At 30.8% G+C, this 18792-nt stretch overlaps 1 protein-coding gene across 2 annotated transcripts; it reads right to left on the bottom strand.

The window, feature by feature from the left end:
• Positions 1 to 6080: 6080 nt before the first annotated feature.
• Positions 6081 to 17206, bottom strand: LOC128181279 (protein mono-ADP-ribosyltransferase PARP14-like). 2 transcript variants are annotated; one of them, XM_052849627.1, is made up of 11 exons: positions 16961 to 17206; positions 15234 to 15464; positions 14640 to 14897; positions 13604 to 13828; positions 12741 to 12977; positions 9980 to 11719; positions 9153 to 9593; positions 8846 to 8973; positions 8341 to 8574; positions 7530 to 7751; positions 6081 to 7268 (listed from the first exon to the last, which is right to left on the bottom strand). In XM_052849627.1, exons 1-11 carry the CDS (start codon positions 17088 to 17090, stop codon positions 7227 to 7229), a joined length of 3888 nt encoding a protein of 1295 aa, XP_052705587.1. In that variant the 5' UTR covers positions 17091 to 17206; the 3' UTR covers positions 6081 to 7226. The 2 variants fall into 2 exon arrangements, with proteins under 2 accessions (XP_052705587.1, XP_052705588.1); XM_052849628.1 differs by having other exon boundaries at positions 6082 to 7268; positions 14640 to 14885; positions 16961 to 17205.
• Between the last annotated feature and the right edge of the window lie 1586 nt (positions 17207 to 18792).

Here is an 18792-nt window from a genome sequence, read left to right as displayed (position 1 = left end):
TCATTTGCATAATGCAACGATTTAAAAAATGAATCGTGAAACGTACCTTTGCTACCTTTCATTCGATAATGAAAAAGGTTTCAGAAATACGTAACATATACAATGAAATTCCTTGTTGTGGTAACTACTAGTATAGATTTAATAAAGTGACGATATATGGGTGTTTTTATTTATGCACTACCTGCTTCCTTTATTCTAACATGAATCACAAACAAAACATTTAATTGGTAAAATTGATGAATAATCGAGAATGAAATAAAAGGTCACGTCAAATGTGTTTGACACGAACTATCTATGGTTTTTCCATCTTTACAAATAGTTCTGTCTCCTCTGGTGGATGTTCTAATAATCAGTCGTACTTTTATTTTTAACTTAGTTCAAATCATCTAGAACAAGTACACTTTGGTACTTTTTTGTCGTTTTAAAAGTAAACAAAATTGACAAAAACGCTCAAAATTTATTTCAACATCAAATAACTTTATGTTTTAAAAAGTTTATCGCGCGAAACAAAGACAACAGATACTCATGAAACAACTGGTATTTTTTACAGAATGTAAAGTATACATGAATAAAGAATAACTGTCTTGCCAGGATCTCAAGAAGGCTAAAACAATGAGTGGATATCGAGTTAAAATCGATGAAAATTTTCTAACAGAGGGTTTTGGAAATACTTATATATTCATTATCAATATAACAAAAATACAAAGTCAGATACACTTAGCTTCGTTTTGCAATTCAATACAATAGGAACTTTTAAAAAGGAAACCCCAACGTAATTATTATAAACAAAACCTGTTTCTCTATTTCAAAGCAGAGTAGTATTTTGTTAGGAAACCAATTTTTCAATTCCCAAAAAAATTGAGCATTACTAAAGTTGAAAAGACTTAGAACATATTTTTGAACGGAAGAACTAAATTCAAAAGAAGTCAGAATTTATCCTTTCTATACGCAACATTTCCACTGGAGAGTCAAACAGAAACATTCAGAGCTGGCTTGTGCATTTATCCCCAAATCAACACAGACATATTTTTTTGTTTTTATTTTACAAAGACAGTACAATAGCAGTACGATATTTTCAAATTATTTTTGCCTTAAAGCCAGGCACCACCTGCGGGAAAAGGCACCACATAACAAGCAAGAACTTGTCCCTTGTTGCTTCCTTGTACTGAAAATACAAACGGGTCATGAGGATGCGATGCTGATTTTAAAGATATTCCCATATGTCCGTGACATACACACAAGTACAGCTGTTCTTCCTGTACAAAAAGGACCAGTGCTAATTATCCCCGAGTACCCAAACTCCGTCACCATAAGCAGAAAACATTCCACGTTTCTCTGTAAATTATTTTTTGCGGTTTTTATCATTTGCAGCCACTAAAAATAACCTAAAACGTTATAATTTATAAAATTATGTGCAAAAATATTTTTATTATTATTCAAATAAGCCCTCTGAATACAATGTTTATCAAACGTGCTATCATAACTTATGAACCTAACTCCGTCACCCACATGATCTATGATACGCCAGGGAAAGAAGACACATTAACAATTTAGTTTAAACTCAACTTGTATCTTGACCAAGTTTTAATAAGTAAAATCGGTGTATACAATTTAAATTGTATTTAATATCATCAAAGTGAAATGATCGCCAGAATAAAAAAAAATGGGTCGTTGTAAGAACAATCGCAATGACCTTTTCAGAATGTATGGGTGCCGTTTGATTTCTGTCCTTACATATTTCAAATATATCATATCAATAATGATTATATTAATGATCATATTATTTATTACATTTTTAATAAATGTAACATATTCTAAATATCGACATACCATACATATCTGTAACCCTGTATTAGGCAAATATTACGGCTTGACCGATTTGACGTTATCATCAAGTGTAGTGCATAAACGCTATTGCAGACTGAAAAAATGTATTAATAACCTCAATAAAAAATAAATTACATGTGAAATGTTTCATCTTGACCTCTCTTAAAATGACTGACCACCGTAAATAATCAAATGGGCCCGCATGTTAGAAATATCGTTATTTTAGTGCACCCATGAAAAAGTGTTAGCTGATTTCACGCAATTATTGTTGCATGAAATGAACAAGATGTAATTTTGTTAAGTTTGAACACATTCTTAAATTTAACCGTTGTAAATTGTTGTTATTTTTAATTTTTGGTCACGACGCCATTGGCTCTTTCTGGGATTCAAGGTAATGTGATTAGTATCAATAGACGAGAAAATCTGCTTTGCACCATCGCATCGGTGTTTTCTTTCACAACAGCCAACTTTTACGAGGGGAAGCCAAGTTAGTTGCTGCTTACATCACGGATCATTTTGAACCCTACGATCTACGTTACATACTCAAAACACACTCATTTCATCGGCGGATAAATTTAGCAGATCTTCGGTCGTTCTAACACTTATGGTGTGGAATTTAAGGTTCCTTATTTTTAAAAGTGCATTTTTTATAAAGATTTTTAGAAACAATCTTTTACTCACTATATCAGATATGTACAACTTTAATACTGGTATTAATTAATGCCATTACATAACTTCCTAAACAATGCTATATTTACTTACTTTCAAGATTGTGCATAAGCGTTGTATAGCAAAACTACTACTGGCCAACGTTTGTCTTTAACATTTATCGAGATTTCGAGATTCCCATGAAAATTAAGCCACCATGAATTTTAATAATTTCACAGCATATCATAAAAATGCACTTAAACGTGGTTATTAACTAAAAAAAAACATGATGTTATAAACCATCAACCAAATAATCTGTAGGAGCGATATCTTTGACGGAATTAAAGGAAAACTATTAATGGAAATATTTTTGTATTTTATTTAAGAATATGCAGTTAAGGCTTATATAGGAAAGATATGCCGTTTAAGGGTGACAATTTACCGTACATATGAATAAAGGACTGAAATTGACATATGGCAATATTAAAATGACGTAATAAGTAAAATTAAGTTATCATTATCAGTAACCGTTGTTGATTTTTTTTCTTGGCGTAGACAAGCTACTCTATCATTAATGATAAAATACAAGTTTTATTAAGCCAATGCTACTGAACTAGTATATCTTGTTGAAGAAAATTACAAAGAGATTCGAAGTTGTACACGACATTTTTTTTCCTTTTTATTATAATGAGATTACGAAATTGTTTGTTTTACATTTTAAATGAATTTGCAAATGACAAGTTTTGCTTAGATGAACATCGAGACGAGTGTTAACCGATTGTTTTGGTGGAGATGACGATGACAGGTTTTTTGGTATACGCGGTTGTGTTCTAAATATGACGAATGAATGAAAGCGATGAACCTTTATAATAAAATGCTTATCACAACAGCATTATATTCATACAGAATATGTAATAACATTATTTATCCATAATTGATAATTTTCAAAATAGACCATAACTGCATATAGCATTATTTCTTGCTCATGAAATAATTAACCTCTATCTGCTCGAAATTGAACCACCTGAGCCCTTCATCTTTGTACAGTAAAACATCACATAACAAATAGGTATGTTGCACTCTGCCACTTTTGTGACTTTACCGGTATTTTGTTTAACCAAATTTGGTTTGAAATAATCAGGAAAATGACAATAGATGATAATATAACAATGATTAGTAAGTTCATAAAATAATCATAAAATTATGAATATTTCATTCTTTATGCCATAATATTTTACAACTAAAATAATCCATAACTCCCATTACTGATGTAATCAATGATGTGATTGATTAGATAATTTATGCAAAACTTAATCCTTGTGGTCTGAAAGCGCCCTGCTTAATAAAGAAAACAGAAAATACACAAGAATTTTTCGTTTTTATATACATGTTCATGAAAAAGGAAGGTGGAGGGGTGGAGGTGGTTTATAGATCGCTTTCAAAATTTTCAATGCTTAGCTATCGGCATCCTGAAAGAAAGTGAGAACCCACGCTATTAAAATGACGCTCCCAAGATTTTACCGCGGAATGAATTCATTGGTAACATCCGGCGACGTTGATTTTGTGTCCATATATGAAGATGCTGTATAACTTTGACAATACCGCAGGAAAGATAACTCTCGCGAACTTAACAGAAATTATCAATATGCATAAAATATTTTAAGAAATCTTAAAAATCATATCTATCAATCAACTTGAATAAATTTATTTCATTTTTCTTTGTAAAATTCCAGATTTAATTATCTCCCAAGTGCCTTGTCTTTTATAAGCCATATACTTCTTCGGGGGTATATAAAACCATGTTGATCCTTATGATTTTTTTTTTTACATTTATGGGCATTGACGTCACGTCTAAGGTTTATCTTGGTGATCGTCGTTGTCCTCTAGCTGCATTAAATCAGCGCTGGACCATATCATTTACACCTTCGCCGCCACATTGCGTCAAAGGCGACACAATGTTATTATTATCAAAGGTTCCCTCAAATTTTCATTTTTCCTTTTACGTCGATGAAACCTAGATAAGTATTTGATTCTAATAAAAATCTCTTTGATCAGCATTGTTTCTATTAATATATATGTGTAACAATATTTTACGACTGTATGTAACATTTTCAGATATCCAATTGCAATACAAAAAAAATAAAAGTACTCAGAGAGATGTATCGGATAAAATTAGTCTTAAGCATATCTATACGCTAATACATAAACACAACACAAATGCATAACTGATTGGAAAAATACAATTCGAAATTTATTCTAAAATTCTATTTTTATAGGATAATAATGTTTTCAAAAATATTTGATTCTCGTCACACTCGTCTATCCTCGGAACCAGAAGGCAGTCAGTTCAGTTTATTGAATTTGTAGTAACGTAATAATCATCTCCCGTTGAGGCATTGTCCTGAATTATTTTACCTCTATCAGTTTATCATGTCAGACAATATATTTCAACAGAGTACAAATTATTGAAGTGTTTTACATGTATTACAATTCCAATTTTATTTTCATTCTTCAATGAATGTATTTCAATCATAATAAGAAAAAAACATGGGGTGTCCTTTAAAGTACTCGGTTCTGTCAAGAATTGTCTTAAATATGACGGATGGTCTGTTTTACAGATTAGATGTCACGTGGTCGTGTGACTTCATAGATGACATTTCTTTGATATTTGTTTAATACTGTAAACAAGATGATCAAACGATTTACAGTCAAAATGAATGTCAAAATTGATTTGTGTCCTATGAAGACAAAAATTCAAGTACATTCTCATTGGAAAAAAAATTTTCAATCCTTTATCTTGATTTTAAAAATAATAAATCATTTCTTAATCTCAACATACATCTCTGAATGACACACTTACAGTACATAGGTAGATTTCATTGAAAAATTTTACAAATTGATCCCACGAAACTTGACACATTATGAATATATATATATATATGACACATTTTTGTTTTATTTATCTCTTATACATTACTTTAATTTGGATTAATTAAAAAGTAATTTCAAAGATATTTGAGCGTCACATACGGTACAGTATATTTTAAAATTGCCTGCTTTTATCGTTACTTTTACTTTTGACAACGAGAAAGTGATAAGCTCATTTGTTTCTACATGAAAACATAAGAAATACAGTTACCGTAAAGATGGTCTTAAACAGAAAAGGTATATACGGTATTGTCTTATCTATTTTAATAATTTGAGATTTGTAATGCATAATCAATGTTGTTTTTATCAAATTTGTTTACCTACAGAATTATCAATAAACACTGAGGGATATTACTAATAAATAAGTGACCAAACAATTTCGAGAGAGCTATGTATTTTAATTATCAATTTAATCTTGATTAAGCCAATGTTTATCAAACATGTGCAGCCCTTAGGTAATTAGAGACCCATTGCTTTGATAAGCAGGTGTAAATCTATTATTTGTTTTATCAGACAGGTGTAGTAATAACATAGCTAAGTTGTGGCCTCGTACCTGAGTGTATCAATATACATGTATAATGCCTTTCATGCACGGTGTCCAAAAATACTAGTGCTTTTATCAGACTTAACAAAAGGAACAAAAGGTCAATAAGAATAAATGGTAAACTAGCTTCCTGTATTTACATTCTATTTGAGTTAATGGGGATAAAAAAATGATAAGCAATGTGTTTTCCTAATGGATTTATGCTGATAGTTTTCACAGTATGCCATACTATCTATATACACTCGATCTCAGCAGTTGTCATCTATGACGTCACACAGAATGGCTTGCACTTTAGGCGTTTGAAATATATGTACTTTGAAATTCAATATTAACTTATTGATAACTACTTGAACTGATTTGAACAACATCTTTAAAAAAAGCGTATGTTTGTACAATTTCTCATAAAAATATTGTTAATCTTTTCAGATATATATTAATATCAATAACAAAATGAAACAACAGAAAAGCTTTCAATGTGACGGCAAACCGGGGTTTTTTTTGTGTCAACAGTATCTATAATCCATTTGTCAACCCTGAATTTGTCTTAAATGAATTCTATGTAAACAATTTACCAACATTTTTTGAAATAGCATCACAAAAAATTGAAAAATTACCCTTTATTGCACATAACCGATTTTCCATACATCTAATAATAATTGTTCCCAGAAAAGAAAATGCGAGTTTTAATGTATATGTATTTAATCAAATTTATTACGAAAATAAGTGTTTGGATTATTATTATATTATTAAAACAACTTATTGAAATGCATAGTATTAGATGTATAAATGTACAAAAATTTAAAAAATATGCTCCTATCAGTAGCAATATGAACACATACATAACGAAGTAGAATATAGGGGGAAAATTGAATTGAATAGTCATGATACATTCACAAAGGTGTAGTAATTACCAATCTTTTATATCACAATCAAGCTTTTAGCTGCAGAGATAATGTTTACCTCATTTTTCATATACATACAATACATTTATAGACACACACCAAATCATTTTATAATTTGTAAAAACTTCACATATTGGTGATTGTAGAAAGTTTCGACAAATTTTTCGATAAACATTTAGAGGTAGCTACCATGAAAAGTACGTCCTTGACCTACATTTATTTCAAAGTGAACGATAGCACCAATATAGTGAGACGACAATATACAGTTGGTAGTATAACAATCATAATAGAAGAATTTTTGCAGTCCTTAATAAATGTAATCCTAATGTGTGGTTAACACGCCTATACTCCGTCTCTATGGTAACTGATGTTTAACTTTATGTTTTCATATCTTCTGATCTCAGTACAGATCGAAATATCTACATGAAATCAAAACAAAAATACATTTAGGAATTATAGCTAAAGATTCTATTATTATAAACTTAAAGTGTAAAAAAAAGTAACAACAGTATATCATTTAAAACAACAACACCTATCATGGATTCACATTTACAGTAAATTAATAATCATTTCTCTTGTAGTCCTAAAACATATTGTACACTTTAAAAGTTACATTTAAAACAACCCCTTGAACTTTGTTTAAGAATGAGTTAATGTGATACATAGTTTGAAAAAATTACCTGAAAAGTCTCTATATCTTCATGATAGACAACAATAGAAATATCTTTCAATGTAGTTAAACTATTGTGACGTAGGAAATATCTACAACATTTAAACATGGTCTTTGCAGCAAGAGCAGGGGGATAACCTAGTCTTCCTGTCCCTAAAGCTGGGAATGCCATGGAATTCATCCAATTATTGTGAGCCAATTGCAGGCAGTTATCAACAAATTCAGCGAACTTCTACAAAGTTGACAAAAATAACTCACTTAAATTACATGTAAATTCAAATAGATAAAAGACGTAGACAACTAGTAGATATATATATATATATATATATATATATATATATATATATATATATATATATATATGTATATATATATATATTAATAAAATTGATTTAGTTATTATTGGTAAATATTTGCGTAATGGATTGCGTAAACGAAGGAAATATGTAACATATTTTATTTGCGCAAGATTTTGTTTTAAGTAGCAAAGTATACTGAGAAAAATATGATGTGAAAGTGTTCGTAACAAAAGCAAAAGAAATAGCATTTCAAAAATCACCGGATTAACAATACATATAAAACGAAAAACACCTCTCTGATCGCATTAGTAATTTTTAGAATACAACTTTTGGGGTTTCGTGGAGACATGCACTGATTTAAATGTAATTGTTAATAGTTCAGAATAATTCTAGATTCTGTGCATATGCTTTTTCATAGTTTTTAAAATAAATTGTTATGACATTCCTTGCTTTAGGCCTACAGCATTATGCAACGGATAATCATTCGCACACCAGCATTCACTACATATGCCATAAACTCACATTGAGTGCATCTCCTTGGTAGCGATCCCACTTCTTAATAGCTCCATAATACACTTGCCTACAATGGAGATTACCTCCCTTGATCATGGCTACTTCTCCTGGTTGAATGCCATGTTTGTACTTCATTGTACATTCTTCTTGCAGAGACTCACCCCCTGCCCTGAGTAGACTCTTGGATGTAGCACCACGAGAGAGGTTTAATGATTTGTCAGTGGAGCTCACAATCACATCAAACTGTCACAAAAGTAAAGCCAGAGGTCAATGCTGTTGAGAGGTGAACCCATGCTTAGAGGCCAGGAGTAAAATTTGCTAATTTATAATTTTGTTATTATTCCTTACATAATATGTAACAAACATCTTATTTTTCATGCCATGGGATTGTTTGTTTTAACATAGCATAAATGATAAAGACAAGTATCAGAAGGAATTTTTCTACCTAAAGTTTTTTGTTCAATATAACAAAAATTGACATTTCTCAAGCATATTACCAAAAATATAATATTACCCTCATTTTTGCTAGATTGCCACTGATAACCTTGATCTCACAATTTAAATAATCAGACTTAGACCTGATTCTTCTTGGCGTCTCTTCTTCTAAATCAGAGTATGCGTACTGAACTGGTGACTGTTGTACTAATTAAAGTAAATCATGGCATATAATCTTAATATGCATATATAAGGTTTTATTTGAATTATAATTTTTTATCATGCATATAAATATCAAAAATATAGTTGCGTTAAATTCAATTTTGTAAAGAAATAATTTGCTTAAAATTTAGTAAAGCTGTTAAGAAAATTATTAAAAGGCAAACCATGCTCGACGCCATTGAGTTCCTTTGCTTTAAGTCCGAATTTCTTCTTAAGACATTTGACAAACTCCTTGACAATGATATCATCCACATCACAAAAGTAGATATCTTTGATTGAGGAAAATACATTCTTCATGTATAATTCGATAGCACGCAAAATGGTCATCGCTGATTTTTCCGCAGGACATCCGAAATATCCAGCACTTAATGCAGGGATAGCTACTGAAGAAAATTTATATTTGTCCGTCAATTCCAAGCATCTAAATATGGCATCTTTTAGCAAATACTCCTCGTCACGACTTCCACCACTCCATTTTGGTCCCACGGCATGGATCAGCATTTTACAGGGGAGTTCACCTGGTTGAGCAGGTATCGCTTCACCATCTGGAACAGTGCCATATGACATAATGTATGTCCTACTATCCTCTTGAATAGATTTTCCTCCTAATAAAAATGAGTTAACTCTTCATTATACATGTATGTGCATTCATGACAGATTCACTCAGGTCACACAAAATATACATACAAAATAAAAAGAAATTTTTATTTCGCAAAAATACATGTTCAAAGGAAATTGAAATGATTACTGTAGATTCCTATCAAAACGCAAGGAAATAATACCCTCGTAAAATCGGGACTGGAATATCTCGCGAATTTTAAAGTCTCGCTTTTAATTTCCGGACATATTTAAATTACATTTTATATCCTCGCGATTGGATGGGAAATGGCTGAATCGCTGAATAAAGGACTTGCGTAAAATAAGGAATCTACATGTACAGTAAGTCACATTAGCCAATTATAAGAAATGAAGATAATTAACTTTTTCTGACCTGCTCTAGATATTGCCAAGGCTAAACCTCCACAATGATCCAAGTCTCCATTTGCAGCACTAACAATAACGTCAACTTTCAATTTTGTAACATCACCCTTCATCACATAAAATTTCTGATCATAACACTGCAACTCACATTCAGCAATTATTATAGGTAGGTAATGCGATGTTCTTCTCATACCTTTAAATGACTCAACTTCGTTCAATTCTTTAATATACTGCAATTCTTCTTTATTTGAACTGATACATAACTCTTCTCTTTCAACTGTCTTCATAGCCTCTCGCCCTTTTTCTGAATTATAGAACACGTCAGCTCTAGGTTCCGTTATGCTGAAACTATGTTCAAGAAGGGTTGTAATGAATTTCATCAACTTTTCATAAGCAATTTTAACTTCTTCATTGTTGCCTGAGATTTCTATGGAACAGTTTGATTGATTTTGTTTTATTTTTAATTCTTTTGAAGTACTAGCATTTGTGATTTGTGAAATTTTATTTTGTCCAAAATATTGCAATTGTCTGAACTGTTGCTTAGACAATTTCACAACTCTGTGATCAATGCGGTATTTCTCAGAACAGATTTTCATAACATGTTCTATCTGCTTGCATACATTTTTAAAAATATCTTTAGTAGCAGTAACACACACTTCAGAGCTTGAAGAAGAAATGTTCAGCTTCTCATTGTGTTTGTCTTTTAGTTCCTTTACACAGGTTTGCCAGTCATGCCAGGTCAAAACTTTAACAAGGTCTTTCATTTGAATTCTTTCCTCTGGAATAAATTCCTTAAAAATCTCCAAGGCTTCATCAGCCATTTTCGAATTCGATGATGTCATTTCAACTTTGTCTTCTGTCATATTCCAAACTGCCTTGTTGCCTTTAGCTTTCATTTCTGCAATAAAAAGCTCTTTTACTTCCTTCATGATTTTATAACGTCCTTTTGAAATTATTAACGACTTTGATTTTGTATTCATCAGATATTCATGCATCTTTATCACAGCCTTATTGACTCTTGTAGGCTTTCCAGATAAATTCACCTCTTTTTTGTTGATATTAATTCTAAAATAAATATCTAGAAAATTATTCTCTAATTTCTTCCCAAACTGAGCTTTCTGTAGTTTCTGGCATTTATGAAAGTCCAAGTGTATGTTTTTCATTATTCTCTGTGATTGATTTTTAATTTTAGACTCCTCTGTTTTGATTAGATCTAGAATTGTCCGGGTAAGGGCTTCGGAATTTTCTTCATAGCCAGTTACTATAGCTCTGTGATTTTTCTTTTCAAAATCTACGGTCACTTTGACTTGATCATCGATATTTACTGCTTTAAACCGAGCTAGAAATGATGACCATGCCTGGGGTAAAATAGAATGCAGTTGATATACAAATTGTTTCATATGTCTATCCATCTCAGCCATCGCTTCTTCTTTCCACTTTTTCAGAATTTCTTTTGCATTTTCCACATCTAGGGCAACTGTGCACTGTAGCTTGACAATGAAGTCTGACTTTGATTTTGGCCATTTTATCCTGACAAACTTTTTTTGTAAAGCTTCATTTATTTGGCTACTTGCCGGCAAACAGGTTTGAACAAACTTAATGACATATACATTGCTTTCATATGAGACACATGGCATGCCTTCCCAATTTGTTGGTTTTTCTGACAAACCAAGACAGGGATAAAACATCTCTGCTTGTACTTCTTTCTTATCAATTGTAAACTTTTCTTGTGCTGCAACATTTCTTGCATCTGAAAAACAATTCTCTCATGTTTGATTCCCAATTATTGATTAAATTATGCCATATATGTGTAGAGTATAACTTGTTTTCATGGAACGCAGACGTGAAGAATCTTGGTCCTAAGGAAGTAATATCTCTTTATAGTTCCTTTTATCTCGGGATTACAAACATTTGTTTTTAGGTAATTTGAAATTTACAATTCGTAAGAAAAGGTGACATTACTCCGTAGATAACCGTAAAGTTTCTTTCATTCGTACATTATCATTTAAGACTTGTGTATAATCAATGATTTTCTTGGTTTAAAGTCTGTTTTCTAATAACTTATTTGAACTAAATGACTTAATAGTTTGGGTGAATTTATTTGAGCAGGTCGACTTCGTTATAGTTTATAAAATTTATTATCATCTAAAATTAAAGCATGAAACCTTCATTACATGGGATTTTGTTCATTTGTTATAATGGAATATCGTGCGACTTATATTCAAACTTTTCTGTTAACGATAGGACTGGAATTCAATAAAAGAGGTTAAAATACAAGTCCCGAACACATTACTTAACATTTATTTTTCGTCACTATAATAGTTATAGTATTAACAATTATCCTATATGTACAGAAGGATGATTTACACCCAGCGAAAAGATAACTCAAATCTGAGGCTCAATCATGTATTCTATATCGCGAAAGAGAGGGTTGAAAAAGACTAAGTCTTGGTAAATCAGATTTTAAAAAAGAATTTGTTAATGCAATGCTAAAAGTTTCATATTGTCGTCAATACGTCTGTCAAAAAAAAACTACAAAATAACTTAATAAATATAACAAATTAGCACATATCACATGATTAAAGACTTAGTTAGTCGGTTCATATGTGAATGATAACTATTTTTGATTTATTATTCTTGTGTAAATTTAATTTGAAAAAAATAGATGAATACATATGACTCCCTTTTTTTACTTTGAATGTATAAATCTGTCGCCCGTTCTGCATCTCAAAGTTTCTTATACTAACTGAATAATTTTATAACATCATTACCTGATGGATTTTCAAAGTAGACAATACAGTAACCATCTTCTGGATGGTAATTCACCTTTTCCACATCTCCACCTCCACTTTTCCTCTTGTTACAGAAAAAATTCTCTACTAGGTCATAGGTAATGCTCCTGTCAATCCCCTTGACAAAAATAGTTCGACATTTCTCCACCATCTGTGCGAATAAAGTGTAACCTCCAATTGTTCTTTCCTTGCATTGTTTAGACATTTTTACGAAATCTAAAAATAAAAAGGAAAATTACCAAAATAAACGTGTTACTGTTTATTTAAAATTTCAAAATTTTATTAATAATAATTATATCAATTTGTTCATATTGATTTCATTGTTGGTTGATACTGCTTGTTTTTGTTTTTAAATAGCAAAATATATTCATACATTCGTCGGTATTTCACTGATATTACACAACTTTTTTCATCTTCTTGTAATGTTTTATGTTTGTGTGATGTAAATCTGGTTACCTCTATTATTTTCAAGCATAAACATGTACTTGATTCTAGTTTTAAAATGTAGAAAGAACGAAAAAAAGAGGAATCATATGTAAATTCCGTTTCATATTTTTATGTTTAAATGCACATGCAATACAACAATGGTGTAATGTTGTTACTTTTTTAGTGTTTCTTGATTTGTGATGCATTCAGATGCATTTGTAAAAATAGATTTTTTTTTCAATCACTATCTAAAAATAGTAAGGGTTCGAATCAATCAAGATAAATCGTCACTACATTTAATCGTATCAGATAAAATCTATTGGTTGCAAGATGAAAAAATGACAATAACAAACCTTAATATCTAAATCAAATTTATTATTTTAATTTGATAAAGATGTTTCCCTAATTCCTCGTACCTGGTTTATCAGCAAACACCAATATGGCTGCATCTCTTTGTACCCCTCTGACCAGATATATTATTTCCACACCAGCCGCAGGCGCAATAAAATTTATCAGCGTTTCTTGTGTTGTTATAGGGTGAAATCCTGTTACTAAGGCTTTGTCCATTTCCCATAGACTTAAATCATTGTGGTCATACTTCTGAACATCCATAGAATGGATCAATCTATTAGATACACCGGCTACAACATTAAAATGAAATCCAATACAATTTCAATTAGCAAATGTTATGACAAATTTCATTTGTAATAATCCATACCAGTTGAATTGTGATTTTTTTTTTCAACTAAACAGCTTATTAACATAAAATTCAAAGTTTTTAATTTTTTACCTACATGATAGTGAAATAAAGGTGTTTCAAATTACTGTAAATATTTAGCCTTTCTAAATACTATCGATATCATTAAGGTTCTCCGATCCTTAGCCTCAAAATATTTTTTCGTCTTCCAAATGTAATTTATCCTTCAAACTTAATGAAATGAAAAAATAAGAAATTTAATCGTGATATCTACGCGTTTTACAAAGTTATTGCAAATTTGCATTCAATGGATAATGGTACAAGTTGAGATCAAATAAAAAAAAATACATCGTTACATCACTAGCTCGAACCCATTTACCTAACTTTTGCTAATGTAGAAATCCGTGGACTCATTAAGTCAAGTATTTCGTAGAAAATTTAATGTTACTAACACTAGACGATCAATTACACTTATCTTTGTATAAGACAGACTTATAGAACGAATAAAAAAAAACCCGCATTCAGAGTTATCGGACACTACTGAGGACCAGAAATTGTTAAAGCAATTATTTTGTGATTAAGCGGAGTTGATTTGTTGAACAACTATATGCACTAGTTGCAAAAATTAGATATGATCATGCTCGTTGGCTAAGATAATGTTTATGTAAAATAACAATTGAATATAAGAAGAACTATATTACTTTCAAAAGTAAAAATACATTTTGAAAGCACCCTTGTCAGCTTCGGATTTTTACCTGATGCAATAGATCTTTCAATTTCCATACTCCCCATTACTTTTGATTCAGAGTCAAGACATTCTGGCTTTGAAAGGAACGACTCTCCAACACAAACTTGTGCTTCATTAACTGATTCAACGTTTGCATACTCTTTGTCTACAGCATGGCCGATGGAAAGATTTGAAATTGGAGGAATAAAGAACTTGGGAACGTATATGTCTTGATCATCTTTCTCTTTTAGTTTTTCCACTTTTTCGCTATTATCTAAAAACAAATCTGAAAAATTAAGCATAAGGAATGTGATGTTTAATATTGATAATATCACACAAAATAATGCTTGTAGTAACATTGAGTCAAAGAATATATCTTATAATTTATTTGGATTTTTAAAAGATACTTTGTCTATTCATCGTTTCATGGGATGATTTTGATGTTTCATAAGTCACGTGTTCCATACACTGTTCCACATACATGTATTGTTCTTTAACAACTGAGCGTTTCCCTCTAGATGTTCATTGATGGTTTTCAAAACCCCAATTACGGTGAATTGCAACGAGCTTTCATTATTAAAGACTTACATTATTGAGAAAACAAATTTATTTATTTCCTTACCCCTGATTTCTTCTTTTGCAAATGGTGTGCTTTCAGACCTTGAAAAAAACGACTTTCCATCGCAGACTTGAGCTTCGTTTCTTGATTCATTGCTTGTATATAAATCTGAATCAGAGACTGCCATGGTTTTTTGATGACTGCACAGAGAGGAGACAGTAGAATGTAATAACTTTGAGACGTACTTGTAATGGTCTTTCTCATGTTCTAGTTCTTCCATTTTCTCATACGTATCTGAAGTAAATTACACAGTGATGTGGCTTTGATTCAGTAACATTTGACTGATATTAATGTTTTGAAATGTATATATTGTGAACTGAGGGATAAAGGAATTTTTGGACAACATCATTTGCATACAACCAGTACATTTACCCGTATGTTCTTTCTGCTTTTTTACGAAAGACCCTAAAGAGTCCTGTTTACAACTTTATTGGAGAGCTGGGGGCTTTTTTTCTTCATTTTTTTAATTTGAAATGTATAACTTGTAAAACTCTGTTTTAAAAAAATTAATGAGTAAACGATATATTTTTTATTAATACTCAGAACAGAATAGCATGGGAAAAGCATGACTTTACAAACTTTTTAATATATATCACAGGAAACTGGTTTTGTTTAAGAGCAAAAAATTGTGAGCTATGATTCTTACGTAAACGGGACAACTGACATTTAAATTTTTCCTTACAATAACAAATAACCAGAAATGCAGCATATTAGATATTAAAAGCAGAACACTAATTTGCATATCAAATCGTGAACATGTACCTTTCAGGTCAAAAATTTACACATGCATTTGACATAAAATGATTGAACATTAATGTTGCGCCATAAGGTCGTCAAAATTTCACCATTTTAACTTCTTTTTCTAAGTATCATTTCTAAAAAAAAACATGAAAATCTGAGTATGACGTTATATAATTAGTAGCCGCAGTATACAAACAAATGAGATGTCTGTGTCATTTATATATTAACTCAAGTAATAAAGGTAAAGTTGAAAACATTTATCACGAAGCAATTTTAGTCATTTGCATCAGGCACCAGGGCTAAATGACAAACGCATTCTGAATATTACAGTAGTATTATTATATCTTTAAAGGATTAATACCGAAATGCAAAATGAACATATAAATGCAGGAGAATAAAACGAAGTAAAATGATTTGGGTGCATTTGCTAGTTTTCATAAAAACAAATGAATGCACGAGCAATTCATTAAGAAAGCAAGGGGGAAACTCTTAATAAGTACATGCGATTTATCAACAAAGCTATGCACATGTAACGGTATTGTTCGGTGACTCAAAGATTGTTGACTTGATTTTAGAAAATGCAGAACGCAAATGTATTTCGGTACTAGAATAATAAGCACGAGGGGTGAAGAACTCTTTTTTTTTTATTAAAAATTATTTCAATGTGTCATATATTGAAGTTTACGGTGTGTGCAGATTGAGGTATAAAACATTGCGTTCACATACATATTCCTTTTATGTACAATACGTTATTGAGTCTCCTTTTTCTTAAAATATCCGCCAACGCGACTGAGGCTTTTAAAATCTAGGACGCGGGTTATGCATTTTTCAGAAATGTCTCTATGCCTTCATATCCCGCATGAGTCACCATCTCATTGTTTTTAAAATATTTACATCTGTCTCTAAATCTTACTCATTTTTAAGTGATTTAAAAAATGCGTGAATTATCAGAATGAAATAAGAACTCACCACACAAAAGGAAATCATACCTGTGAATAATACCATTGAAACTACAAATTTCTTGTTGCTTTCGTTTTGACCGATCAAGAAATAAACTACGAAAATACAACACATGTACAAAAAGCACAGACAGACATCAATTAGTTTGCGTGCACTCATACGTGAGTGTCGTTTAACTCGAATGCTTTGATTTTTGGCTTGTCAATTAAGAACTATAATTACAATATTTTTTTATGAAATAGTACATACCTAATAAATGTAAGTATTATAATGTGATTAAATGTGAAATTATTTGTTGAAATACTAGTTTCTAGTATGCAAATTCAATAAACCTACCTCCTGAATATGCCAAGAAATTGTCTGATTTCCTTTCGCGAGGCCCAGAACATCGTTTTGATAAAGAATATTATATTCTCATTTCCACCTACCATTTAACGCTGGGAATTAATATATAAAATAGGCAAAAACATAACGATTACAAAATGTCCGACTCTTTTTCAATTTCTTTCGTCTTTCCTGGAAATTGGGTTTCTGCTTTCGATTTCGAAAACAGTATGATGCATGACGCGTACACATTTAGGATAAAATGTAAAAATGCTGGATTACCTTTGGAAAATTTAAATCAAATTCATAGCAAATGCTAAATTTTTACATTCCTCAATATTTGATGCATAAATAAATAAAAGCAAAATAATATATCAATTCTTTTTTTCATTTTAGAGGTAATTGTTATTTTTATGACAAATATCCTACACATGATAGTAAAGGTGACAATTTGTAGACGGGACGTCCAGGTCGTCCATTCGAATCTTGTTTAGACCGGAAGCTACAGACCAGAATCTAATGACATTGTTTTCTTTAAAGTGGGCAATGCTTGAGGTGCAAAAAAAAAACAAAACTTTACCAAACCTCAGATATTGCCGTGCTGAAGTTGGATCTCAGTCATATGAGATATGCACTGTGGCTTTTTTTTTTAATTTTATTTTCTCACAAAAAATGGTATTTAGGCATTTTGCTGAAAAATTTATGAAAGAAAATGATCGACCCTAATCCAATGTGTTATGCAGTTGTTATATCTTGATTAATGTTTTGCTCAAAGCATTTAAAATCGTTGCAAATGCAATTGTTTGAATTAGTTTATATTGTTTATCACCTGTTAAAAAAGTCTCAAAATCATTCCAATATATGTTCTTCTTTTTTTATTACCGACACGTACGAGAAAAACATGCCTATTTAGCAAATACTGGTGTTATATCGCAAACAATAAAGCTGTATTAAGAGGACATTTATTGATCTGTTTAACTCTCCAACCCTTAAATACCTAACATCCACAAAGTTATTTGGCATTATACAAACGTTCATTAGATTGTAATGGCGATTAATATTTATGGTTACTTTATGAACTTTTTCCCTGTGCTGTTGAACTGTATGGCCCCAGATAGTCTTGAAGATGTTGATTACAAGAACCATTTTGGTGAGTTTGGACATTTACTGTTACCTTTGATATTTATCATAATTTAAAAATTGAAAAATGTATTTTGACATTTTTTATATCTTGTTTTGCTTCAAAATATACCATTTAAAAGTTAATAAAAAATGAAGTGTAAAAATGCTATTGTAATATTTTCTTCAGTGAGTTTAAGAACATGTATATATCTGACAGTAGAAACTATAGTACATGTAATATATATTGATGTTTTATACAGTGATCATTGTTTTGTCCGGAATTGACGAAAACCATTATATACAATTGGTATTTTCTTGTATTATCCAAAGATTTTCTTATTTACATGTGTTTCCGAAAATAATTGTGAAGTAGATATTTAATCATTAGCCTCATCAAACGTTCATCGTTAATAAG

This window comes from Crassostrea angulata, chromosome 4 (assembly GCF_025612915.1).
Source record: "Crassostrea angulata isolate pt1a10 chromosome 4, ASM2561291v2, whole genome shotgun sequence".
Classification (NCBI taxonomy): domain Eukaryota; kingdom Metazoa; phylum Mollusca; class Bivalvia; order Ostreida; family Ostreidae; genus Magallana; species Magallana angulata.
This window is presented reverse-complemented; position numbering and strand designations above follow the sequence as displayed.